This window comes from Anopheles moucheti, chromosome 2 (genome assembly GCF_943734755.1).
Source record: "Anopheles moucheti chromosome 2, idAnoMoucSN_F20_07, whole genome shotgun sequence".
Taxonomy (NCBI): domain Eukaryota; kingdom Metazoa; phylum Arthropoda; class Insecta; order Diptera; family Culicidae; genus Anopheles; species Anopheles moucheti.
In genome coordinates, this window is record NC_069140.1 from 15,949,001 (window position 1) to 15,971,465 (window position 22,465).

At 47.0% G+C, this 22,465-nt stretch overlaps 5 protein-coding genes across 7 annotated transcripts; 2 read left to right on the plus strand and 3 right to left on the minus strand.

Moving 5' to 3' along the window:
* Window positions 1-2,509: 2,509 nt before the first annotated feature.
* Window positions 2,510-4,649, plus strand: LOC128299142 (apyrase). The gene is made up of 2 exons (XM_053035012.1): window positions 2,510-3,689; window positions 3,771-4,649. Exons 1-2 carry the CDS (start codon window positions 2,841-2,843, stop codon window positions 4,215-4,217), a joined length of 1,296 nt encoding a protein of 431 aa, XP_052890972.1. The 5' UTR covers window positions 2,510-2,840; the 3' UTR covers window positions 4,218-4,649.
* Window positions 4,650-6,424: 1,775 nt separating this feature from the next.
* On the plus strand, window positions 6,425-11,780 carry LOC128299690 (tetratricopeptide repeat protein 39C-like). Its single transcript, XM_053035725.1, has 7 exons — window positions 6,425-6,796; window positions 8,932-9,422; window positions 9,496-9,861; window positions 9,935-10,304; window positions 10,406-10,557; window positions 10,630-10,762; window positions 10,825-11,780. Exons 1-7 carry the CDS (start codon window positions 6,623-6,625, stop codon window positions 11,341-11,343), a joined length of 2,205 nt encoding a protein of 734 aa, XP_052891685.1. The 5' UTR covers window positions 6,425-6,622; the 3' UTR covers window positions 11,344-11,780.
* On the minus strand, window positions 7,700-8,418 carry LOC128299693 (nucleolin-like). Its single transcript, XM_053035727.1, has one exon. The coding sequence runs from the start codon at window positions 8,376-8,378 to the stop codon at window positions 7,794-7,796; it is 585 nt and encodes a 194-aa protein (XP_052891687.1). The 5' UTR covers window positions 8,379-8,418; the 3' UTR covers window positions 7,700-7,793.
* On the minus strand, window positions 11,762-14,566 carry LOC128299692 (solute carrier family 35 member G1). The gene is made up of 3 exons (XM_053035726.1): window positions 14,288-14,566; window positions 13,898-14,208; window positions 11,762-13,823 (listed from the first exon to the last, which is right to left on the minus strand). Exons 2-3 carry the CDS (start codon window positions 14,098-14,100, stop codon window positions 12,986-12,988), a joined length of 1,041 nt encoding a protein of 346 aa, XP_052891686.1. The 5' UTR covers window positions 14,101-14,208; window positions 14,288-14,566; the 3' UTR covers window positions 11,762-12,985.
* Window positions 14,567-15,059: 493 nt separating this feature from the next.
* Window positions 15,060-19,777, minus strand: LOC128301517 (glutamic acid-rich protein). 3 transcript variants are annotated; one of them, XM_053038051.1, is made up of 8 exons: window positions 18,392-19,776; window positions 18,075-18,207; window positions 17,708-17,797; window positions 16,762-17,389; window positions 16,441-16,479; window positions 15,957-16,210; window positions 15,664-15,883; window positions 15,060-15,587 (listed from the first exon to the last, which is right to left on the minus strand). In XM_053038051.1, exons 1-8 carry the CDS (start codon window positions 19,404-19,406, stop codon window positions 15,390-15,392), a joined length of 2,577 nt encoding a protein of 858 aa, XP_052894011.1. In that variant the 5' UTR covers window positions 19,407-19,776; the 3' UTR covers window positions 15,060-15,389. The 3 variants fall into 3 exon arrangements, with proteins under 3 accessions (XP_052894011.1, XP_052894021.1, XP_052894030.1); XM_053038061.1 differs by lacking the exon at window positions 16,441-16,479 and having other exon boundaries at window positions 18,392-19,777; XM_053038070.1 differs by lacking the exon at window positions 17,708-17,797 and having other exon boundaries at window positions 18,392-19,775.
* Window positions 19,778-22,465: the final 2,688 nt, after the last annotated feature.

Genomic DNA, 22,465 nt, shown 5'->3' on the forward strand with positions numbered 1-22,465 from the left:
CAAAGCGAGAATCACTTCCTTTTTTGTTTGCTTGAAGGGAGGAAGGAAAAGTCGCTAGCAACAGCATCGTAGGTCTCCAAAGCCCGTTGCAAACCACGCTTGACAATTTACAGGTGTGGGCAAATAACCTAGGTATCCGCTTTGGAATACGGATGCATCTGCTTCCATTGGGCAGCCAAGTCGCATATCTTAAAACTAGAACGTATTCAATATCGTTGTCTTAGAATTGCGCTGGGCAGTATGAAGTCCATACAATGTCCTTAGAAGTGATGTCCGGAGTGATGCCGCTGAAACTGAGATTTTTGCGACTATCGCTTCGCCTTTTACTACGTTCCACAGTATCTGATCCTCTAGTGATTGATAATTTTAAATCGCTACAAGAGGCAGGTTCTAAATGCAAAATCATGGATGTATATCGTGATTTTGTATCTTTACAGGCAAACCCTAGCGCCACAGGAGCAATTAACTGCGCCAGTTTACCGGAGTCCTACAATTCCCTTCTAGTAATCGACACCTCGATGAGGGAGGAAATGAAGAACATCCCAAATGAGCTTCGCTGGATAACCAGTATTTTACTGATGGATTCTCTTCGGATGTGGGAACGGGTTTTGGAGTATTTAACACATGCACCGTAATCTTCCACAAACTTAGACAGCCATGCTCAATCTATGTAGCTGAGCTGGCAGCTATTTTTTACGCCCTGTTTCTAATAAGTGCGAGTCCTCCGGATCAGTATTTTATATTCACAGACAGCCTCAGCGCTGTCGAAGCACTGAAATCAGTTGAGGCTATAAAGAGCTCGGATTACTTTATCCGAAAAATTTTGGATATACTAAGCTCTCTGTTCAACAAAGCGTTCCGAATATCGCTTATCTGGTTGCCTGCTCATTACGGTATCCCCGGAAATGGAAAGGCAGATCTTTTGGCCAAACGAGGTGCCTCTGAGGGCAACTTTTTTGAGAGGTCGATTCCCCCTTACGAGTTTCTTCGCACCCCACAACAGCTATGCATGGCTCGCTGGCAGAGCATGTGGGATGACGATGAGCTCGGGAGGTTCTTGTATTCAATCTCACCTCAGGTATCCCTGCGTCCTTGGTTTTACAGGCTCCCGGCAAGTCGTGCGTTCATTCGTATGATGTCTAGACTTATGTCGAACCATTATGCAATGAATGCGCACCTTCAACGTATAGGTAAGTCTGACTCCAAGGTTTGTAGCTTTAGTGTTGGATTCCATGACATCGACCACATCCTCAGGTCATGTGGGGAATTCGATGCCGTAAGACCCGGACTTCTAGCAGCCGTTTGGGCATCAGGAAGATCCCCTACTGTGCCAATTCGTGACATTCTGGGTCAGAAGGACTACGAGTACGCACGGATTTTGTTCGACTTCGCGAAAGAGATCGGAATCACCCTATGATTCCCTCCCCTTCCCCATCCTATAGGTAGTACGCACTATCGTTTGTTCTTATTTGTTCTTCCTTTTGTTTAGTCCTTGTTACAGATGTTTGTCCCTCGTTTCTGTTGTCATTACTGTTATATGTTCTATTGCTGTTGTAGAGATACATTGGGGAGGCTTGGACAGTCGCACTTATATAGGTTGAGACAGACGCTACCATGACGCCCACACGGACGTCAACGAATTAAAGGTCCCCAAGATGCTGATTGGCAAGCTGGTCACGACGCCGTTCATAAGACCAATAAAACTCACCTCCGACCAAAGGACGCCGCATAACTACTAGATATTAAGTGTAGTTTATAAGATATACGGCCTGGCCGTTCTAACGATAATAAAAAAGGGGAGGAAGGGAAATCTTCATTCTCAGTTGGACAGAATTTATTGGTTCTAAGTCATCTGACACGCATAAATTCTTCAGCCCCCAATAGTTTTGTTCGTATTAGGACAGGTTGATCTGGGACCGGTTGAAGAGAACCTCTGAACACACCACGACGCAAAACAGCCTGGTGTACATCACTTCTCCAGTGTTCCCCTCCGACTTCTGATCGTTTGGTTTTAGGACAGAGAGAACATTTCTAAAAGGGCAAATGTTTATGCCAACCTCTACTTCAAGGCAGATTTTATGGTGCGTGAAATCGTTACCCTCCTACAGCATGACCGGATCACAGAATACTGAGAGTTGTATGTGGAAACCAGTATTCAGATTTCCACATACAACTCGCAGTTTCTGTCTGGTCTGTCTTGCCTGTAGTACCTTTCCATATTTAAGATATTTTTTTTATAATACGGCAGCATGTTTCCAAATAATTTTAAATCATTTTCATTTCTACAATTATTATTTCCATGCACTTATACACCCTGTGCTCCGAAACCGCTGTCAGGAATATTTTTGACACCCTATTTTGCTGCATGGGCATCATACGAAGCGGATGTAAATATTCAAACCGATCCAATTCGTTTGCCTCAATGTGCATCGTGTAATAATTTAGTGTTCCAATAAATTTCCATTTCGATTACACTGAATTGATGTAATCGATCTCATTCCCCAGCCGTGAACAGTTCGTTTGTGTTTTTCAAAAATCTCCCGAACTTTTACTTTCATTTGACATCTGATTAGCCAAATGTCACATCGAGGGGTAGAAAGTTTTGTTCGGAACTTGAAATGCAAAGAATTCGGTGTTGTCGTGGGAGATAGATAAATAGACTAGACTAATTATTCTAATAACGATGACATTGTGACGTGTAGTGGAACGTGCGTGTATCCCCGTGCCCCGTGCCGCTGCTGTTGCAAACGCATTGGCACACTGGAAGCACCTTGCCTTGAAAAGCAGCCCTTTATTGATCGGGAGAAGTGTTCTCTCCTGAGGCGGAGACGTCGCCTCAGATGAAGCAATTCAGCAGCTCTATCGCGTCGTCGTCCTCGTCGTCATCATCCTTGCCGTACACTAGTTTGGGGTCGGGGAAAACCACTTCCAAGCAGTCGTCCGGCTCCACCATCATCGACACAGGGATGTATCTGCGTGATTGGCGGAAAGCGCTTCGTTCGCCTCCTTCGTACAGGATAGGAAACAGAACGATACGCTTGCAGGTGCACTTTACCTGGGTGCTAGCGATACTGTGTGCATTCCTGCTGTTGGTGCTGTACATCTCATCCAGCCCGTCGCCATTAATCAGTGACGCACCAGCGCCCACAAACAGCTTTCTGCGAAATTCGGTCATAGTGTACAACCACACGTACCCGTTGACCAGTCCGATCATAAGTAGCGGCATATATTCGTTCCGGATAGGAATTATAGCCGATCTCGATACCAGCTCGGCACTGAAGAAGAATCAATGGGGAAGCTACTATCTGAAGGGCTATCTCAGCTTCATTCCATCGAAACGATCGCTCACCGTGTCCTGGGACGATGGTGAACCGAAGGCACTACAATCGGGTTTCTCGTTGAAAGGCCGAGGGATGGAGCTGTCCGAGTTGGTCGTGTTTAACGGCAAGCTGTTATCGTTTGACGATCGTACGGGGTTGGTGTACGAAATCGAGGGCGAGAAGGTGCTACCCTGGGTGCTGTTGATGGACGGCGATGGCCGTACGACGAAGGGCTTCAAAGCGGAGTGGGCCACCGTGAAGGATCAGGTGCTGTACGTCGGTTCGATGGGCAAAGAGTGGACGACATCGGCAGGGGATTTCGAAACGAACGATCCCATGTACGTGAAGGCGGTCACGGTACACGGAGAGGTGAGTAGTGGAGCGAGGAGTTCAGTTCAATCTTCCATCACTCCCTGACATTGTCTTATCCCACCGACGTTATCGTTGCAGGTGTATCACTTAAATTGGGTCAACAACTACAAAGCCATCCGTAAGTCGATCGGCATCGAATGGCCTGGGTATATGATTCACGAATCTGGCGCTTGGTCGGAAGTGCACAGGCGATGGTTCTTCCTGCCAAGGCGCTGTTCCCGGGAGCGGTACAATGAAACGCGGGACGAACACATGGGTTGCAACTTTCTCATATCGAGTGACGAAACGTTCCAAAGTATTCGCGCGATCGAACTCCGTCGGAACAATGTGCCATCGACGCACGGGTACTCGAGCTTTAAGTTTCTGCCTACGAGCAACGATGAAATAATCGTTGCTCTCGCGACGGAAGAGCTGAACGGCAAAACGTCCAGCTTTATCAGTGCGTTCACCATCGAAGGAGAGCAGCTGATGGTGGAAACACGCATTAACACCGAGTACAAGTACGAAGGACTAGAGTTTATCTAGAGTTCCCGCCGAAAAGGGCGGTAAGGGTAATTCCATGCATGTACATAGCCGTTGTCTGTATTCTCAACCCGTTAGCAGCTAGTTAGACAATGATCCTTCTTGATCCTACCAACCGATAACGCTTCTTGGCTAGAGCATTTCACATAAAAACGAACGGAGAGAACGATGATCTATGAAACAATGGAGAGTATTAAGTTTTGCGGTTATCAAGAAGCGTTAAATGCCAAACTTTATCATCACTCTGTTCCGTAGCAATTCTTTCGTACAGCAAGCGGACACGAACGGCGTCATGTGTATATCCGCTCCGTGGAAGGATAACAAAGCATGGCGTCTGTTTAGCCGAAGAACCCATCCGTTGTGATATAGTATTTCAGTGTTGTTCTTTGTACAGCTATTTTAGTTTAAAATAAATGCAACCATGTCGCTCCGATACGCCTCTTATCTACCGGATTACGATTCCCGGGAGAAAATGTAATGCGTTTGCTCTAGCCAACGCAATTGCGAGTGTGTGAGTGTGTTATCCACGCATTCGCATCCCATTACGGCAACCAAAACAGAGAGCCTTTCAAATGCCGGCACCACACCGGACTGGGAGAGTAAAATGCGGAGCAAAGCAATGTGGCCCGTTCGCTCACGTGGATGACATTTGGCCGATCCTGCCGACGGAAGGAGTCCACGCGTACAGCTGGAGAGATTATCCGCTGTTGTAGGCCAACCTCTTCAGGAAGGAGCTGCAATGCGACGAATCCTCCACATTTTGCCGTAGAAAAACATTCGCCGTGTTTTGGGACAAAAACGGAAGGTTCCGTGTTCGGTGTCAGGTTCCAAGTGTTCAGGTGGTACATTTGTGCGTAGTTGGCAAGTTGGACTTGGACAATCGTTGCGGGTATATCTATAAGTTATGCCGTCCAAATGAAAGCCAAACCCACACCTGCCTTAAATCTTATCCGCCCGTTCGTAGCCAAGCATTGTAAAGTGTTAGTGATTGTGGCAGTGGATGACGAAGTCGTAAGGTGTAAAAGTGTGAACCACATGTTATCAGTCGCAAGGTGTTTCATTTGTTGGCGTCGGTTATTCGCTTTTACTCACTACACTAAATCCCCCCCGAGCGTGCCTTCGGACGAGGTCATGCCGAGGGCCACCCTAGCAAATTTAGGAACTGTCACGGTTTGGTGACGGCACTTGCTAGCATCAAAAAGGGTTTGTGTTTCGGTAAAGTGTTGTGAAGTGGATACTGTGAGTGACTTGACGGCATGAGCATTACCAACCGCACCAGACCGATCCCTAAAAGTAGAGACGTTGTGTTTTGTGTATGTCCAGCGCGAAGGGTTAGTGGTGGTTTTTGGTGGGCAAACAGCAACAAAGCTATTTTTAAAACTCCGGAACACTACTCATCTTGTATGCATTTGTCATTGGATGCATTGAATATTCGATCCGAAAATCGATCCTACTAAATTGTTCGCTCATAGTGCAAGTGCTTATACTCATTGCAATGTTATCACAGAGGGACAATCCGTTGTAGACGACTTTTATTTTTAACATTTATAACTTCCTATAGACAAGGCGGTTCCGGTCGTTGGAGTTGTTTCAGTTCGCGTTCTGCACCTGAATGACTGAAATTGAAACACAAATCTTGGTGCTAAAACCCACACAAAATCAATTATTGTATCGTGTACAATAGAGCCGTTAGATTTGAAAGGAAATGAACCGGGTTTATCGTAATGCCCTTTCCCTTTTCCACAATTTTCCGGTCGTGTTACCTGTTACTTTACTGTAAATCTATTTCTATTCAAATTCTCTACACCAAGTAAAGCTCGCATTTGACCTCGAAGTTCATTCTATTGAAACGTTTGTTGGTGTCTATTACGCATAGCATACTACGATCCATACTTACTGCAGGAAGGTACCTTGCAGATTTGCGTGTCATGCAGTAGTATAGTGCGCGTTCAGGGGTTCTTTGGGGAATTGAATCGATGAAGCAAAAATCAATGTCTCCTTGCTTTATGTATATTATATCGCGCAAAAGGTACTTGCAAGAAACGTGCCCATTGAACACGAATTCCTCATTGTGCGCTTAAAGCTGTGCGAGAAAGAAGAATCTTAAACTGGCTTGAACTTGGCTCTAGTGTACGAAGGTTTCGTGTTTTTATTATCTTGTGCAGTAAAAAATCAATTACATTTCTTGCAATAGCTTGACGCATTGCCGAAGGTGTTTTGTTGTGAAACAATTTCCCAGCAAAACGACAATATGCTGCGGGTTTATTGAAAGGGTACTGTGCTAGGGTAAACGCAAACGATTCGGAACGCTTGGTTTAAATTCGTTTGCGACAAACGTGCCGCGTCGGTAGTGGATTGATGAAATTGTTGTACGGCAAGTCCCGTCAGTTAGAGCCACCGTTCGCATCATGTGTGCCGCTTCCGTGCGAGTAGATACGATGGAGGAACTGCAGGATTGGGAGTACGTCAAGCGGGGCATCACCATGTGGCTTAACAACATGCCTAAAGCAGCCGAGGATAGTTTTAAGGATCGGCCGTCCAGTGTGCACATCGTAGCAGGACACACATTCATCTCGTTTATGGTAAGTAAATAATGTCTTTTCAGTTGGGCCAGTTTTCCAGCTCAGGGTAACGATGCGAAAAGAGCAAATTGTGCATCGCATAAAAGGTGAGCAAGGGTCGCTTTGTTCTGCCTCCATGAAAAGCGTAGTTTCTATGCAGTTAAAACTGTGCGACAGACAGAAATCGCAACTGCGAAACAATAAAGCCAGCAGAACAATAACAATAGGGAGCCCCTTCCATCCCTCCCTCCCTCCGTGGGGATACCGTGAAAATGCTGCGCCGTATGCTAATAATAGAAGAAAAGGATGTCAGAAACAAGCATTCACCAGGAACATTAAGTGGAAATTGCTTTGACTGAAAAGCAATGTGCTATCTGCTGCGTGTGTGTTGGATGAAGATTGCTCGCGAATAGAGCTTTTGGTTGCTATGGTTATGGTGAAGCACAGCGTTCAAGGCATCACAGGCATCACGTTTTAAAGCAAGATGAAATCAACCAGGCGCCTCCATTGCCCACGTGTGTAGCACGGTTGCCGTTTCTGTTTCTCATTCCCTTTACCGGTTGCAAACAATATGCCATCTGGATGGAATGGTTCTGGCGTCCCACACATTCGGACACGTTGGAAGTGTCATTTGATAAATTGCTCTAACATTAATGGTGTTTCCCGTGTTGCGCCGGGACAATTCGTTCTACCACGACACGCTTCGTAGTGCTGCGTGTCACAATAGAAGGCTAGACCGTTTCATGTGTACACAATTGCTTGTACTGAACTCTCACCCTTCCGCTGCCGCAGTGATAAGTGATGGAGAAACATAGAGACAGAAGGCGTCCCAGTGCCTAATGAATCCGGTGCCCTATGTCAAGCGAGAAAGATTAATTACATCTCTTCGGTCGCTTAGCAATATAGGTCCCAAACTGTTCAGGATTGCAGGAAATTATAGATTGAAATTTTATTGCATGGCTTTTTCATTGGGTTGCTTGATCTACTGCTTTTACCGTGTTGGTTGATAGAATTGTATCTAGACCACTAGCCGGGGTCGAACTCTCCATCCGGGGCGATACCAAGGACGACGAATCACAGCCGGGCGAACACGACGACCAAGAAGAGCGGTAGCTTGAAGCCGTCCGACTAGGTAGCGCTTCAGATAGTCCAGCTCTTGCTGGCGTTCTTCCAGCTCCTCCACAGCCTGACGCGCCTCTTCAATTTCGTCACTTTCGTCCGATTCATCGGAATCATCCGACTGGTCATCATCTTCCTCCTCTTCTTCTGCGGCCTCATCATCTTCCGCATCAACTTCTGGTGCAGGGTGAGAATGTTGGTCCTCACTTGGTGACGAAGGTTCTTCGGCAGCGTCCTGTTCAATGTCTGGTTGAATAGGAGCATCTGAGTCTTCCGGGACTTCTGAATTTTGATCGTCACTAGGGGATGAAGGTTCTTCGGCAGCGTCCTGATCAATGTCTGGTTGAATAGGTGCTTCGGGTGCTTCCGGGATCTCGAGATCTGCTGATACTTCTAGATCCGATGGTACTTCCGGTGCGCTATCGACCTCAGCGCCCACGGCCAAACCGACACAGAAAACGAGAGCTAAGGCAATGATCTTCATGATGCTAATGTAGACACTATCACACGAACTGTCCAATCAGTAAAAGTTGGTCAGCTTTTTATAGTGCCTAATGAGTGTTGTTTTGACTGTAGAATCAGTTGCCCCACTTGAAATATGGTTACACACAAAACAACGATATCGTTTACCTTTTCTTCATACGTGTAGATAAAATTGAATTGTTGGTGAAGTAAACGTCTTGTACACTTGTGAAGCACTTCAGCTGGTAAACCCCATTCGATTGCTCACGTTTTGACGAGTTTCATGTATCATACATTAAACACTACCGAACGTGACATATTTTAAGTGTAATTTTCCAGCAGATCATTCTCTTGTGAGAGCTGAATGGAACGCAACGCACGTACAATTCGCATGCATTATTGAGACCAATTTTTCTGTTCCTGTTCTAAATTGAGTTACCAAATCCGCCCCCAGAAACGTTGGACGTTACATGTTTAAGAACCTCGCGAAGCTTATTTCATGCAATATTAAGCACCATGCGTCACGGATTTTCGCACATTTTCCACCTCAATGCGTCTTGTTTTCCTTTCCACAGAACGCCGTAATATCGTGGGAAACGGAAAAGATGAACGACGCCCAGACACGCCTCCGAGAGCTTGAGAAACAGTGTGCTGGCGATGTCGGTTGGTTAAAATCGGTCCGCTCAAAGCTCTTCGGGTCTAGCGAGCCACGGAAATCACTCACCGAAACGCTCGAGGAGCAAATCATACTGGCGGACAGTCAGCTCTGCTTAGCGATACTGGTGTCGTTGGGTCAGGATATAGGCGGTTTCGTTAAGGGCGGATGGTTGCTGCGGAAGGCTTGGAAGGTGTACCAGCATACGTACCAGCAGATCTATCAACTGTATTCCGACACGCAAGACATTGATGGAGCAATGTCTCTGCCACAGGCTCCATTGCGTCATCAGCCACCAGCCACAAAGGATAGCGGTGCGGGGATGCGAGTATCGCTCGATCTGGGAACTCCCTCGTCTACGGATTGGACGGTGCCGAACTCCACTCTTCAGTCACCAGATGATTGCAAGTGGTAGGTGTACTAATTGGGCGGTTTTTGTTAAGCAAAATTGCACACACTGTTCGTTGGATTTAACTTTCCGTAGGTCATCACAACTGGAAGCGTTGCGCAAATCGAAAACGACAACCTTTGAGCTTACCGAACCTTTCAACGAAATGACCTCGAGTGAATCAGATCCGAGCGGAAGTAGTGGCGGCAGTGTAAAGAAGAGCTATACGACGGATTTTGTGGGCATTATTAGTCCGTCGGGTGCAGGATCGAGTACCGAGTCACTGGAACACAGCGTACCGTTGGGAGTGGAGCGAAGTAGTATTGCTGCTCGGGAACGGTTAACGTTAGATTTTAACCAGGGCAGGGAACGGCGAATAAACGTACCGAACGGAATGACGCCAAGGGCAACTACAAGCTGTCGATTTTTGACGGCCCCCTGTGAGCCGGGTCCTAACGAAAGGTAGTGAGCTTTTGATGGGCGCTGCAATACTTGCTAAACAACAACTTACAAGGCGCATACACTCCCTTTTCAGAGCTATACACCCAGAAGACGTCCACCGGTTAATGGGCGCCATCAGCTTCGGGTACGGTGTGTTTCAACTGAGCATTTCGCTGTTACCGCCGAGTTTGCTCAAGTTGATCAGCTTTCTCGGCTTCGAAGGTGACCGGGCGATGGGAATTGCGTGTTTGAGCTTTTCCCGCCAAAGCAACGATATGCGGGCACCGTTGGCTACGCTGGCCCTGCTCTGGTACTACACCATCGTGACGCCGTTTTTCGCCCTGGATGGGTCGAACCTGAGCCTCGAAATTGCTGCCGCCCAGGAGCTGATCGATGAAGCGAACGGTCAATTTGCCAAATCGTCGCTTTTCCTATTCTTTCGAGGTCGTGTCGAGCGTTTAAAGGTAAGCATTGGGACATTTGGAGAAGGGAAGTGGACAGTAGTTTGCAACGTAATGATTGTCATTCTCTTTCTTTTTATGCTTTCAATTTGCCAAAAACACAGTCCAACATTCAGGATGCAATACGTGCCTACGAGTTGGCGTACCGTTCATCGGCACAGCGGGAGATTAAATTGCTGTGTCTTCACGAAATCGGATGGTGCCGGCTGATACAGCTAGACTTTGGTACGGCGATGAAAAACTTCAACGAGCTAAAGTGAGTGTGCTTTTTTCATATTGAGGAACTTAATGGTTGCCAACCTAACGATTGTCCTTGCTTTCGTTGCAGACTGTGCAGTCAGTTTTCCAAGAGCTTCTACTCGTATCTGACCGCAATATGCGAAGGATCGTTCGGGCAATTTTCCAACCTCGTCAAATGGCGAACGGAAATATTGGAATTGATTAATAGATCGCCACAGAAGGTAAATCTGGAACAAAGAGAACTTTACAGCATCTGTTTAACAACTTTCTCTCTGGTTTGCAGGACTCACAAATCGAAAGGTACATATTTCGACGCAGCTTGAAACTACCGCGTGCGGAAAGTGGCGAACAGCCCAAGTACAGAAGTTCCCTCTACTGGAAGTATCTTGTGTTCGAGATGCTGTTCCTGTGGAACACACTGAGCAGCTGCAATGAGGAGCAGTTGGAAAGCATGGTGGCCGACTGTTCACAGCCGACGGACGCGTTCAGCGAACCGATGGTGGGAATCTCTCGGTTAATTCTAGGCGCCTGTCTGACCTGTCGGGCCCGGTACGATGAGGCGATTCGTGCATTCCGCGAGTGCATATCCATGCGGGAGAAGTTCGACCATCAGGAGCAACAGGATATGCACATTTCAGCCTTTGCCTATTACGAACTGGCTGTGCTTTTGCTTCGCCAGCAGAACGATGGTGCCGCCGAGGCACATCGGTTGCTTCTGCATGCGCAGCAAAACTTTAAAAATTACGACTTTGATAATCGCGTCAGCGTGCGCATTCACACCTTGCTGAAGCGGTTGAATTAGGAGCGCTTCGGGCGGAAGGGCTTTTTTTTAATGTTAGAGACGATATGTTTGCATTGGTGCCTTATTTATTGAATCCCCCCCAAAACACACACACACTTTAGGGTATATAGGAACAGATATTACAAAGAATGGTAGCTTTTTTGGGTAGTAACACGCTTGCGTACGTACTTCTTGCTGGTCAAGGAAATCCATATAGATAGCAATAGATAGTCTGGCCTGTTATTCACCAGTGCTGAAGCAAAAGTAGAATAGCAATTGTTGTTGATGATATTTCCTACCTAATCCCAAAGCAACACAATAAAAGGTTCAACAATCGCCAACGGGGAAGAAAGCGTCAACCGGAAACAATAAATTTTATACAATACCAGTTACAAAACACGAATGTCCAACTGTTAATGTAGATTGTAAAATTGTCCAAATAAAATTGTATGCTATTAAGCGGAGCCGGTTTTCGTTTTGGAGGATTTATTGTAAGTAATAGTTGTAATGCTTCTAGCCGCTCTGTGTACACTTCCTACAGCAATCGGTACATCGGTGATCTTTGTTCCTATAATATCTGATCAGGTGTTTTCAGCAACGTTTTTGTTTCTTAATGCGTGCGTTATTGTGTAAAAGATGCTGTAAGGATTCGATTTGCCAGGATATCGTCGTTGATTCGACCTAACTAAGGAAGGAACCTGGGGTAAAGTGGAATGTTCTAAAATCAAACGATACAACTATTTATCGAAAATCTTTGCTTAACACCATGTTTGGCGGTATGAACGTGAGACCACTGTTTAATCACAATGCAGTTTTATTAGACTATTTAATATTTCATATTACAAGAAACACGGACAGAAACCCGTTTCTTCTCCTTCCCTTTTTGGTGACAAGCGTTTAAGTTCTCCTAATATCGTGATGCTTAGTTTTACTTTGCTGATGTCCTTTGAACGTGACGGAAAACGTTTTCTTGACTAGAATCATAACATGCTCTCCCTTTTCTCTCTCTCTCTCTCTCGTCCTTTGAAAAACTGTCCCTGCACAGGATTAAATCGTGTGTGGGGCTGGTTGCAGAGTTCTTGCCAAACTTCTGTCTCTGCACCACCGCCAGTAGGTAAATGTAGTTTTGGAAAGGTCGAGAGTGCGCGTTAGTTTTTGCAGTTTTGTGTGTGGGTTGTAGTGTTAGCGTTTAGATCCCATTGCTTGTGTTGAACCAATGATGGAAAGCAATTCCATTATGTTGAATAATATTATCGTTAAAAATATCTCTTATCCACCTACATTCTGATTTTGGTCGTCATAAAGTCTTACAGTTTATCATTTTGTTGGTTGCTTAAACGCTCCTCCACACCATGCTTGAATGCTCCTGTCGTTCCTCGTCCTGGAACAGGAACATCAAATCGTGATAAAAATGGATGCGAGCCTGCTGGTTTGTTAAGAGAGATTGTTAGTGGCTTAAAATTGAATGATTTTCTTTAGAGGATAATTTGTAAACCGGCCTGTTCTGAATTACTTTGGGTGCGCTTCTGACCCGCCGTCTGGGTCATTTCTTATTACAAAACGAGGTGTGAAATGAGCACCGTTTAATGGTGATGAAGTTGAGCCATAACGATGATGGGAATGTACTGGTAACATATGGTTGTTAGGTGTCTCTTACATCTATCTATTCCAGATACAGGAAATGTAATTTTTTCCTCGTTTCCGAGTCTCTCGGCAATGCCAGGGCCCATTTGCGCAGACCGGATAGTACCACCGAGCTGACCACCAGCAGCGCACCGAGCACGGAGTAAAGGCTGGGCGTTTCCTTAAAGAACATTATCTGCCAGATGAAGGCAAACACGATGTCGGCCGACCGGGCTATCGCTACAGGACCCGCCTGTTCGTACTGCAGTGCAAGCGTGAGCAGTATTTGGCCACCGAAGCTAAACAGGGCTAGCGCTATAACAAGAAAACGATCCGTCCCGCACAATGGCCAACAGAGTGCCCCAATGTAGTAGCAAACTATAAGCGTGTAAAGCAAGGCAAAGGCGCCAAAGTTGGACATGATAACAGAGAAGTGCAGCCCTTTTAGGGCACGCAGCAACACGTACGCGTTCGCACCGAACAGGGTCGACGATAGAGCTGCCACCGGGCCCCAGATGTCGTAGCTATTTTCCATTACCTGTTCGTCCACAATCGATACCTGATTGTCTCCAAACAGGAACGGTGGTTTGGTGATCAGCACCACACCGATCAGCGTGAGGACGATCGTGATAACGTTGAACATGCCGCATGCCTCGCGAAGGAACAGCCGTGCAAATATGGCAACAAACACTGGTGTGGAGAAGATGATCACGGATGCATCCGCTAGTGGCATGTGACGGAAAGCGTAAAAGCTAAGCATAAGCCCGGTTGTTCCGACAAAACATCGTAGCACTAGTATGATCCGCTTCCCTTCCGGGAATAAGGTTTCCTCGCGATATATTGCTATCGGGATTGATGGAAGCAGCACGCCGATAAATCTGCAACAAGAGAGAAAATAAAAACAATCAAGCAAGGCTCCAAAGTTTCAACGCCAAAGCCCACCGGTACGCACCTAAATGTGGCCAGCTCGATAGGATTAACATCAACAAGTCCTTTCACAATGACGGAGCACAAGGAAAAGAAAAAGGAAGAAACCGTGGCAAGGATGATGCCCAGATAAGGGCATGAGCATTGCAGCCAGGACAGAGATCGATGACGTGTGGTGCCCTGCAACACACCGTCCACCAGCTGTTGCAGTTCGAGATGTTCGGGCATTTCTGAGGGATATTAACTTTGACGGGCCGTGTCCGATTTCCGATCCGTTGTTCTAAGCGTTCTATGAATTCTACTCGCGATTAGCCAAAAACCTTCCACGGCGCGGCACTACAAGAAAAGAAAACGACATCCCAAAGGTGCGGATTAGTGGGTGTGAACGAAGAAATGCGCCCTACGATAAACAAACCTTCGTTTCGGTCGCATATTTTACTGCCACTGCGCTGGCACAGGACGGAACCGAGTAGTGGAAGATGTTGTCGCACCATTAAACCATGTCTATGCGAAACACACTCGCGTCTGGGCACAGGTCACATTCACGCAACACATTTTCCGTAGCTATTTATTATTAAAACAAGATTCCACTGGTTTTTACAATAAGCTTAATGTCGGAAAAGTGTTTCCTCGCGTGCGAATCCTTCCTCCTGTGTTTTTTTCATACGAATGCATTTAAGGATTCGTGAATCGATTACAGTACGTGGAAAGGAGGTGTGTTCATAATCCTTTTTCACACCAATACTCCCACACACTGCTTGACGTTTCAGAACTACAACAAACCGTAACCGCCAACCAAAATACTTTTTAAACTTGGCAATTACTCTCTTATCAATCGAGCTGATGCTGCACTATTTTGGTGCTGCAATGTATAAATTTACAAAACTAAAACAACGTTTGTAAACCGTTCAAATGCAGGAAAATGTAGAATCTTCGCAGGATCTTCGAATGCGTCCGAAATTCGAAAAGGACTTCAAACTTCGGCCTACTTCGGGCCGCACTTCGGGATTTGAGATTTGACAGCAGCTCAGTTTGTTTACTGTGCCAAAACAAATCAACCGACAAAAGAGGAAAAAACTTCACATCACAACAAACAACGGTCGGTGTTTCAGTTCAGCTCGGTTTTAGTATAAAAATGTGTTTAATTTTATCAGTAGTTAGTGAAAAATAGAGGAACAGAGTCTCGTACATAAAGGTAAGTTTATTATACGTGTATACAAAAGTAACGATGTACAAAAATACTTGTATTACGTGCCACTCTGCAGTTGCTGCATATGTTGCTTTGATGCGGACAATATTTTTCTGAAGCGATAGCTTTTCCTTCTCCTTTGTGAGTATAAAGTACTGCCACGGTGCTAAACGTCGGTCGGAACCGGAGAAAAGAACAATCGGCCTGTTCCGTATTGTACCTAGGAAACGAACAGCGTACAGCCTGCAAGTGCAGACTGCATGCTGCCCCCTTTTACTATTACGGTAAAGATAATCTATTACGCGCCCCCACCCGGAGGGGTGTGTCATCAGCCTAGGTCCGCTATTACGCTGTCCAGATCCGTTTGCAATGTGCAACAGTCTTCGCGCACCTTGCTGATCTCATCCTTAATACGATCCACGTTCGCCTGCAGCAAGTAGTTACCCTTCTTGAGCGAGGCCAGCCGGCCCTCGTGCCGCTTGACTCTGGGTTCCAGGTTGGTCTTCTTTTTGTCATCCGGAGCATCCTGGAAAAAAGGTTAAACAATTCAAACGTATTACTCACTCTGCATAAGTCGATCGATCGATCGATCGTTCACTTACTTCTGCTTCATTTTCACTCTCATTTTCACTCTCCGATTCCGATTCTTCCGATTCGCTTTCCTCCTCCTCCTCTTCCTCTTCCTCCTGCTCGTCTTCCGGTTCCTCGGGCGGTGGCTCCTTGGCTTCCGCTGCTTCGTCATCATCATCATCCTCCAGCTTCATCATGGCGGCCATTTTTTCCACCTCTTTCTGTAGCTTTTTATACTTTTTCTTCTCAGCCCTGTGGGTTAGAAAGAAATGCAAAACTGTAGAACTTGATGCCGAGGATCACACACTTTGGCATGGGAACCTACTTTAGGGCATACTGATTGGTTCTCATGGCGTATTTCAGGGCCTGTCGTTCCGCGTGTTTCTCTTCCTGTTTCTCCTTCAATCTCGTAAGCCGGGCCTGCAGCATGTTGACCTCGCGGTTCAACCGTTTGGCCATCTTTTCTGCCTTCTTTTCCTCGTCCTCTTCTTCCTCCTCCTCTTCCTCTTCTTCGGGCTGCAGTTCCGGCGAGCTTTCCTTCTGGGCCGACTCCGTGGCTCTGCGATCATCCGTAATGCCCTGCGCGATTGAGGCGGAACTTAGGTTAAACGCCGTGATCTTTATTGTTCGCGATCACTACAGCTACGAACTAAGTGCTCCATTGCAAATCAGCCATACTATGATAAGCAGGTGGAGTAGTGAGTAATACGTAAAGCTGCTTCCAAGCAATTCTGAATGCTTTGCTGTTAGACCCCCATACCGCACCCACGACACCAACAGATCCATCTCCATAACCCCCAATACATTACCTGATGCTCGTTCAAGTAGAAGTCATCGTCCGTTAAGCACTGCGATTAAAACGATAGCAACATAGAACTTTGATTAGCATCCAGTAAAGCCAAAAGCCGTGGGAGCATTTCAAAGAGTTGGTCGAGTGTAAGGAAATCCAAAAGGAATTGCGTTCGTTACGTTCCGTTCACTGTTAGCTGTTTCGAATCGAACCCGTTAGTGACATTTGTTTCGCAAACCAAATGTTAAGATCTTTGTAACGGCCGTGAATTTCGCAACGGATCATGTAGTCTGTAACGTTTCGAAGCTGCTTCCCACCTGCCCGCCCATAACCCCATTACCTGGAGCTTCCGTTCGAGTTCGGCAATCTTTCGTTTCTGCTCGTCCGCCTGCTTGTACGCCGTGTCGAGCTCCTTGGCCACCGTTTGGTATTTCTCTTCCAGCTGCTTCGACTGCTTCTGGGCCGTTAGCGCTTCATCCTTGAGCGACTGTATCAGGTCGGACTGTGGCCCGGTGACGGTTGTTCGTTCCTCGCCGCTCAACGGATTCCATCGCTCGCGGGACAGTTCCGCCTCGAGGTTCTGTACCCGTGCCTGAAGGCGTTTGTTTTCCCGCTCCATTGCCTCGTTGTTCCGGAGCTCGTGCGCCAACATTTGCTTTGTGCTTTGCAGATCATCGCGCACCTTATCGATGTCGTCCAGCTCATCTTCCTCTTCGTCCGCCGGTGGCGCTTCCATGTTGGCGCGCGACTCCGACTTGGCCAGCTGCTCCTCGAGCGTCATCTGACGGCGGAACTTGCGCAAACCTCCCAGTATCGGTTTACTGCGATCGTTACACTTGGTCGGTTTCAGCTGGACGCCACCCTGAATCTGCTTCAGCAGCTGATTGTGTGCCGTGGCCTTCTCCGTCTCGAAGATGAACTGATCCTTTACCTTGGTGATCGATTTAGAGTTTATGATCGGATGCGATCTATGGAGAAAGGGTGAAAGGGAAGCGAGAATGGGTACAAAATCAACTACGGCACGATCGGAAGAAGAGGACCAATGCGGGATCTATACAGGGAGCGACTGGGAGGAAGATGTTGTTGACTACACTAATCACATAGAAAGCAAGGTACGCAAATATAACGGTGACAACAGCCACACCGAGGGGTTGGAATCACAAAGAAGAACACACAGACGAGTATCGGATCCGGGAGGCTCGATCCGCCACGGGGGACAGCGCGAAACATTCTTGCGAAGGATCATTGGTTGCTCAGCAACGGATTTGGCTACTCGGTCTCTGTACCTGTCATTACACTCAACGTGTTTCAGTTTTCTGCCTTGCTCAACCTCCTTCATCATGTCCGACCAGTCCGGACGTCGACGTGGACGACGTCTGCAAGAATGGAAGATTCGTAAAAGAACGTAACATTTGATTAGTCGTTGTTAGTCGAGGGTGACGATTCACGAACACAACGTGTTAGTGACGGGTGACTTTTTAGTACGCGGGTGTTGCGATAAACGGTTTTCTTTTCTTTTTGGGTACACAGTGAAGCCTATCTTCATCACAGCTAGGAAATAATTGGTCACATTAATGGCAAAATATGCATATGTTCGTATGGGTTTTTGTGTGATACGGTTTTTGCGTAGCTGGCTTTCGCGTAAACACTTACTTCAGCTTGTCTATCACTTCCTTCTGTTTGACGGATATCTCCTTCTTCTCGAAATCCGGCGGAGGCTTCAAGCTGGGTGGTGGTGGAGGTGGTGGAGGTATGTTGGACTTCGGCATCGGTGGCGGTGGAGGAACTGTTGTGCAAGGCGGATGGAGAATATTCGAGAGTTAATTCACTGATACCCGCGTATTAGGATCTACTGCGAAGGACAGAGCACAGCGACACGTCGTGAATCATCCTGCTTCTTGCAGACGTTCGACTTTTTCCACCTATTTCTAGATCAAGGTCAGTCGTGGCTTTTGGTTCGGTATACTTACTTCTCTTACTGCTTTCCGACTTCAGCATCGACGGTTTGTGCGGATAGGCTTCCTCCTTCTTCGGTATGTCCTCCAGCAGTGGTTTCTCCACCTTCTTCAGCTGTACCTCCGGCAGCTTTTCCTTCACACGGGGTGCCTTCAGGTTGGACGGTACCTTGCGCAACTGCACGCGGAAGTTCTTTGCCGGTTCCGGCGATACGGAGCGTTCCTTTGGTGGCGAATCCTGTTGCGGTCGGATCACTTTCTTAAGCGGTGGCCGGACGAATACTTTCGGCTCTGGGGAGGATGACTTTTCCGATACCGACCTCGACGATGGTTTGCTTTCGGCGTCCGACTTGTCGGGGCTTCGCGTCGGCGTCACTTTGCGCAGCTGCACGGGCAGCTTCGGTGGCTGCGTTGCGTCAGCATCTTGGCGCTTCAGCTGGCTCGGTTCGGGCTTTTTTGGGGCCGGCTTTGCCGGTGGCTCCTCTTCAGATTCCGTCTCCGTTTCGTACTCGGTGCTGCCCTCCTCTTCCTCCTCCTCTTCCTCCTCTTCCTCTTCCTCTTCCTCCTCTTCATCGTCGGATTCGGGCGTCGGTTCTTTGGCGGTGGGTTTCGGCTTCGGTTTAGCCACCTCCCGATGCACCGTCATGACGGGGGTCGTGTTTTTAAGTCCTACCGTCGAGTCGGGTTTGGTCAGTGGAGGGTTGACCGGTTTTTTCTGCGCCACCACAACCGGCACCTTTATTTCCTTCGATTGCAACTTGGCCGTGGTGGTAGCTTTGGCGGCCGTATCACCATTCTCTTTCGCCGGTGTGCTGACAGCTTTCTTTACGGTGGTGGTGGCCGTTGGTGTGGCCGTTTTTGTACTGGCGGCTGGAGAACCTTCGGTCGCATTCGCTTTGGCAGATGGTGAAGATTCCTTTGTATCTGTGGCGGGTGTGACACTTGCCTTGCGCGTCCATGCCGGTGGTACGGCTTTGTTAACCGTCTCCAGACGATCCTTCAGCCACGGTGGACGACTGTTAACCGGCATGCTGAGCTAGCCGGAGCGCAAATCCCGGTGATCGTTTGGGGACTCCGGTGTGCAGATTGTGCTGTATCGGTTCACTAACAAATACTCTGATTCACGACCGATTGTTTTGTGCGACACTGTTTCCTGTCGGCCTCGTGCCCGTAGGTAAATAGTTTATTTTCAACTCAATGTTTCACAGGACACCGGTTTTCTTGAGGATTCTTCGTATTTAAAAATAATCACATTAATTTAAAAAAAAACAACTAGCATGAATGTGTGTGTTAAAAATAGTCTTGATTCATCATCGCCAATGGCAAATGGCATTAAAACATAACATAATAACCGTTTGACGATCTTTCCCCAACTGCGCGTGGTGCCGCCACCGGCCACCTCCTGCGATGCTTGTAAAATGTGCAAAAAAGAACATTTATTTCGTTATCAATCACTCACTCGCTTAAAAGCAAGCAGCTCATGCTCCACAAAGTAACGAAAAGTAAGCAAAAAAGCAACATCACTTTTTTGTCATTTTTGCTACAAGAAGGGGGGGCGAACGGGGTGGGTGGGATTTGCAATTAAAATTCCCCCCCCAATCATCCGGTGGGCTGTGCGCGAAGATCTTTGGCTTTGTCGCCACTGTCGTTACTCGATGACGTCTGCAGCATCGTTTGTCACACATCTTTTACGGGGCGTTTGTGAGGGTGTCACAGGCATGGGGACCGGCGGAGATGAAATGTTGGTATAAATAAAGGTGTACAACATTTGCCTAAAAATAAAATCCCCCCCTTCATGCCGATAGCGGAGGGAAAGAGGGGACCGTACGGGGAAGCGTGTGGGAAGCGAATATTCGCAATGGTTTGCTTCTTATCGAGAAAAGTCATCGTATCGTGCCTCAACAATCGAGAGCTCTTGATTGCTTGTTTACTACTGCAGGTGGTCTCATGTAGGGGAATTTTCCGATTTCCCCATAGTGATTCACAGTCCAATTAAATGCAAAAGAACATGCTCATGTTCGTACACAAACTATCGCAAAGCGATCGTGATCTTCTTATCCAAAATAGAAGTCTTGGACAACTCGTCGCCTCATTGGCTTCATTTGGCATCGCAACTCGGCATCTGGCCGTACAGAATATTCACCTGTATCACATTAACACTTTCATGAATATGCGAACAGCGAACGGTTTGCAAAACAACGTAACGTATCTGCTACTTTTTTCCATTCTACGACACTTCTTCATCTCGACCTCGGACATTGGTGGACTGATCTAAAAGATGCTTGAAAAACTTGACCTTACGGTGCTGTCCGTGGAATTGTCCGACTGTTATTGTTTTGCCCGTCCTTAAAAACAACGCACAGCTCGCAGTAATGCAACAACTAGACTGATTTACTGACATAGAACTCATCTCAACGTCGCCCTGTCACCATAATTCGATCATCTCAATAATGGGACAACCATTTTTGCGTGGGCCATACCTCATTCTATTGAGAATGCCACACCTTTTTTAGGTGGGCCACAAGTACTCCGCACTTTTAATTTTGCTTAGACGATACTCTGCTTAGAGGCGAGCAAGGGTCTCGTTTTGTCCATGACATTGGGCGTTTATTGATGCGAATCCCTTTTGGGTAGCCTTGAGCTGTGCGCACGTTGTGCGCGTATCTGGCCAGTATCTTAATTGGGCGATGAGTATAATACGAGTGATTAACTATTTTTACGAGGTTCGCTGTCGCTGTCGATCTTCTAGACAAAGTGGCGTATGTCCCTCACACGACGGTTTGGCTGTACGTTTGTAATAATGCGTAACAGGCGATCGTGAAGGTTTATTTTTTAAAGTTTGCTAAGAATAACTTCTGTTCGAAACAACGAGCAGTATATTATGCCCGCGGCTTTCATACGCACACAACATCCTCCTGCACGTGCTTCCTCAATGGAGGCGTACGGTCTTTCACCGGTTATTGTCAACAATTCCTCCAACCCCCCGACCGAGAGCGTCACGATCGTGACTGGATCACGGTTGTGTTTAGGGTAGTTTAATTTAGAAGCGTAAGCTCATAACCACCACCCAACCGGTGGCGGGGACCGAATGCCGAATGTTGCCTGTTCTTGGGCGAAGATCTTAAACAAAAAGGTCAAGACGACAGTTTTATTGGAGGCCACCGAGCGACAACCAGCACCAGCGACGTTCAGCGTGTCCGTGCGCTCGTTGAAGGCCAGATACGACAGCGAGGCGCAGTAATAAAAGCGCGCCCCTTCGGTGGATTTTAAGAGAGACGCGCCCAAGGATTAAATAATTTTATAGAGTACATGGAAAGGGAGGAAGTACACACAACACTTTTCCTCGCATTGGAAAGACCCTTCTCTGGACGGTAAAGCGGTACACATGTACCATCAGTTTCAAAGTAGCAGACGAACATGGACGTAGAATCTGCACAGATTTTGCAATTAATTTCCCGAATGACGTCACTTTGGAATGGATGATCATGGGTTCATGGGATCGTTTTTTGCGTGCTTGTGCTGTGAGATGTTGTAACCTAATGTGTCCTGCGCGTGTGGTGTGTGCTTGTGTGTCTGTGCGGCGAATGATATCACGACATGAAGTGTGTGTGTGTGAATGTTGGGGATTTTATTAATATTAATCTGTAGGTGTCACGTTAAAGAATACAGAACAGCGCTGTCATGTTCAATCGCAATTTCAACGCGACACTTCCTTAGACATCGGTGCGCGCAATAAGCGATCATGAGATGATGCGCAAAAAAAAAAACTAAAGAAATCTTCTTTTCGTAAGAAATGTTGAAAATTTCACTCGTTACAAAGTGGGTCAGCACACGTCGAAATTCCACCCGCAAAGACGGATACGCATCTCTGCTCGTGCCGTCTGTTTGCGGTTCCTGCTTGCGTGTTCACTATTCTTGTTGCGCACCGCGATGTACGATCACCCTTTTTCCCCTTTCCCCTCCGTTTTCCTTCGGACGGAAAACAATTTCACACACACACACACACACACGTACACACGCGGACAAACTACAATGGCACAGTTGCACGATAGTGGGATTTCCTTGTGTTTCGATGAAGATGTATTAGCT

What these genes read in the sequence shown, in the direction of transcription:
- LOC128299142 (XM_053035012.1), top strand. Translation starts at nt 2,841, where the DNA reads ATGAAGCAATTCAGCAGCTCTATCGCGTCGTCGTCCTCGTCGTCATCA. An exon ending in CGGTCACGGTACACGGAGAG is followed by an intron (nt 3,690 to 3,770) that starts GTGAGTAGTGGA and finishes TTATCGTTGCAG; the next exon opens with GTGTATCACTTAAATTGGGT.
- LOC128299690 (XM_053035725.1), top strand. Translation starts at nt 6,623, where the DNA reads ATGTGTGCCGCTTCCGTGCGAGTAGATACGATGGAGGAACTGCAGGAT. An exon ending in TCACCAGATGATTGCAAGTG is followed by an intron (nt 9,423 to 9,495) that starts GTAGGTGTACTA and finishes AACTTTCCGTAG; the next exon opens with GTCATCACAACTGGAAGCGT. An exon ending in GAGCCGGGTCCTAACGAAAG is followed by an intron (nt 9,862 to 9,934) that starts GTAGTGAGCTTT and finishes CTCCCTTTTCAG; the next exon opens with AGCTATACACCCAGAAGACG.
- LOC128299693 (XM_053035727.1), bottom strand. Translation starts at nt 8,378, where the DNA reads ATGAAGATCATTGCCTTAGCTCTCGTTTTCTGTGTCGGTTTGGCCGTG.
- LOC128299692 (XM_053035726.1), bottom strand. Translation starts at nt 14,100, where the DNA reads ATGCCCGAACATCTCGAACTGCAACAGCTGGTGGACGGTGTGTTGCAG. An exon ending in ATCGAGCTGGCCACATTTAG is followed by an intron (nt 13,824 to 13,897) that starts GTGCGTACCGGT and finishes CTCTTGTTGCAG; the next exon opens with ATTTATCGGCGTGCTGCTTC.
- LOC128301517 (XM_053038051.1), bottom strand. Translation starts at nt 19,406, where the DNA reads ATGCCGGTTAACAGTCGTCCACCGTGGCTGAAGGATCGTCTGGAGACG. An exon ending in AACTCGAACGGAAGCTCCAG is followed by an intron (nt 16,480 to 16,761) that starts GTAATGGGGTTA and finishes TTTTAATCGCAG; the next exon opens with TGCTTAACGGACGATGACTT. An exon ending in AGAGTGAAAATGAAGCAGAA is followed by an intron (nt 15,588 to 15,663) that starts GTAAGTGAACGA and finishes CCTTTTTTCCAG; the next exon opens with GATGCTCCGGATGACAAAAA.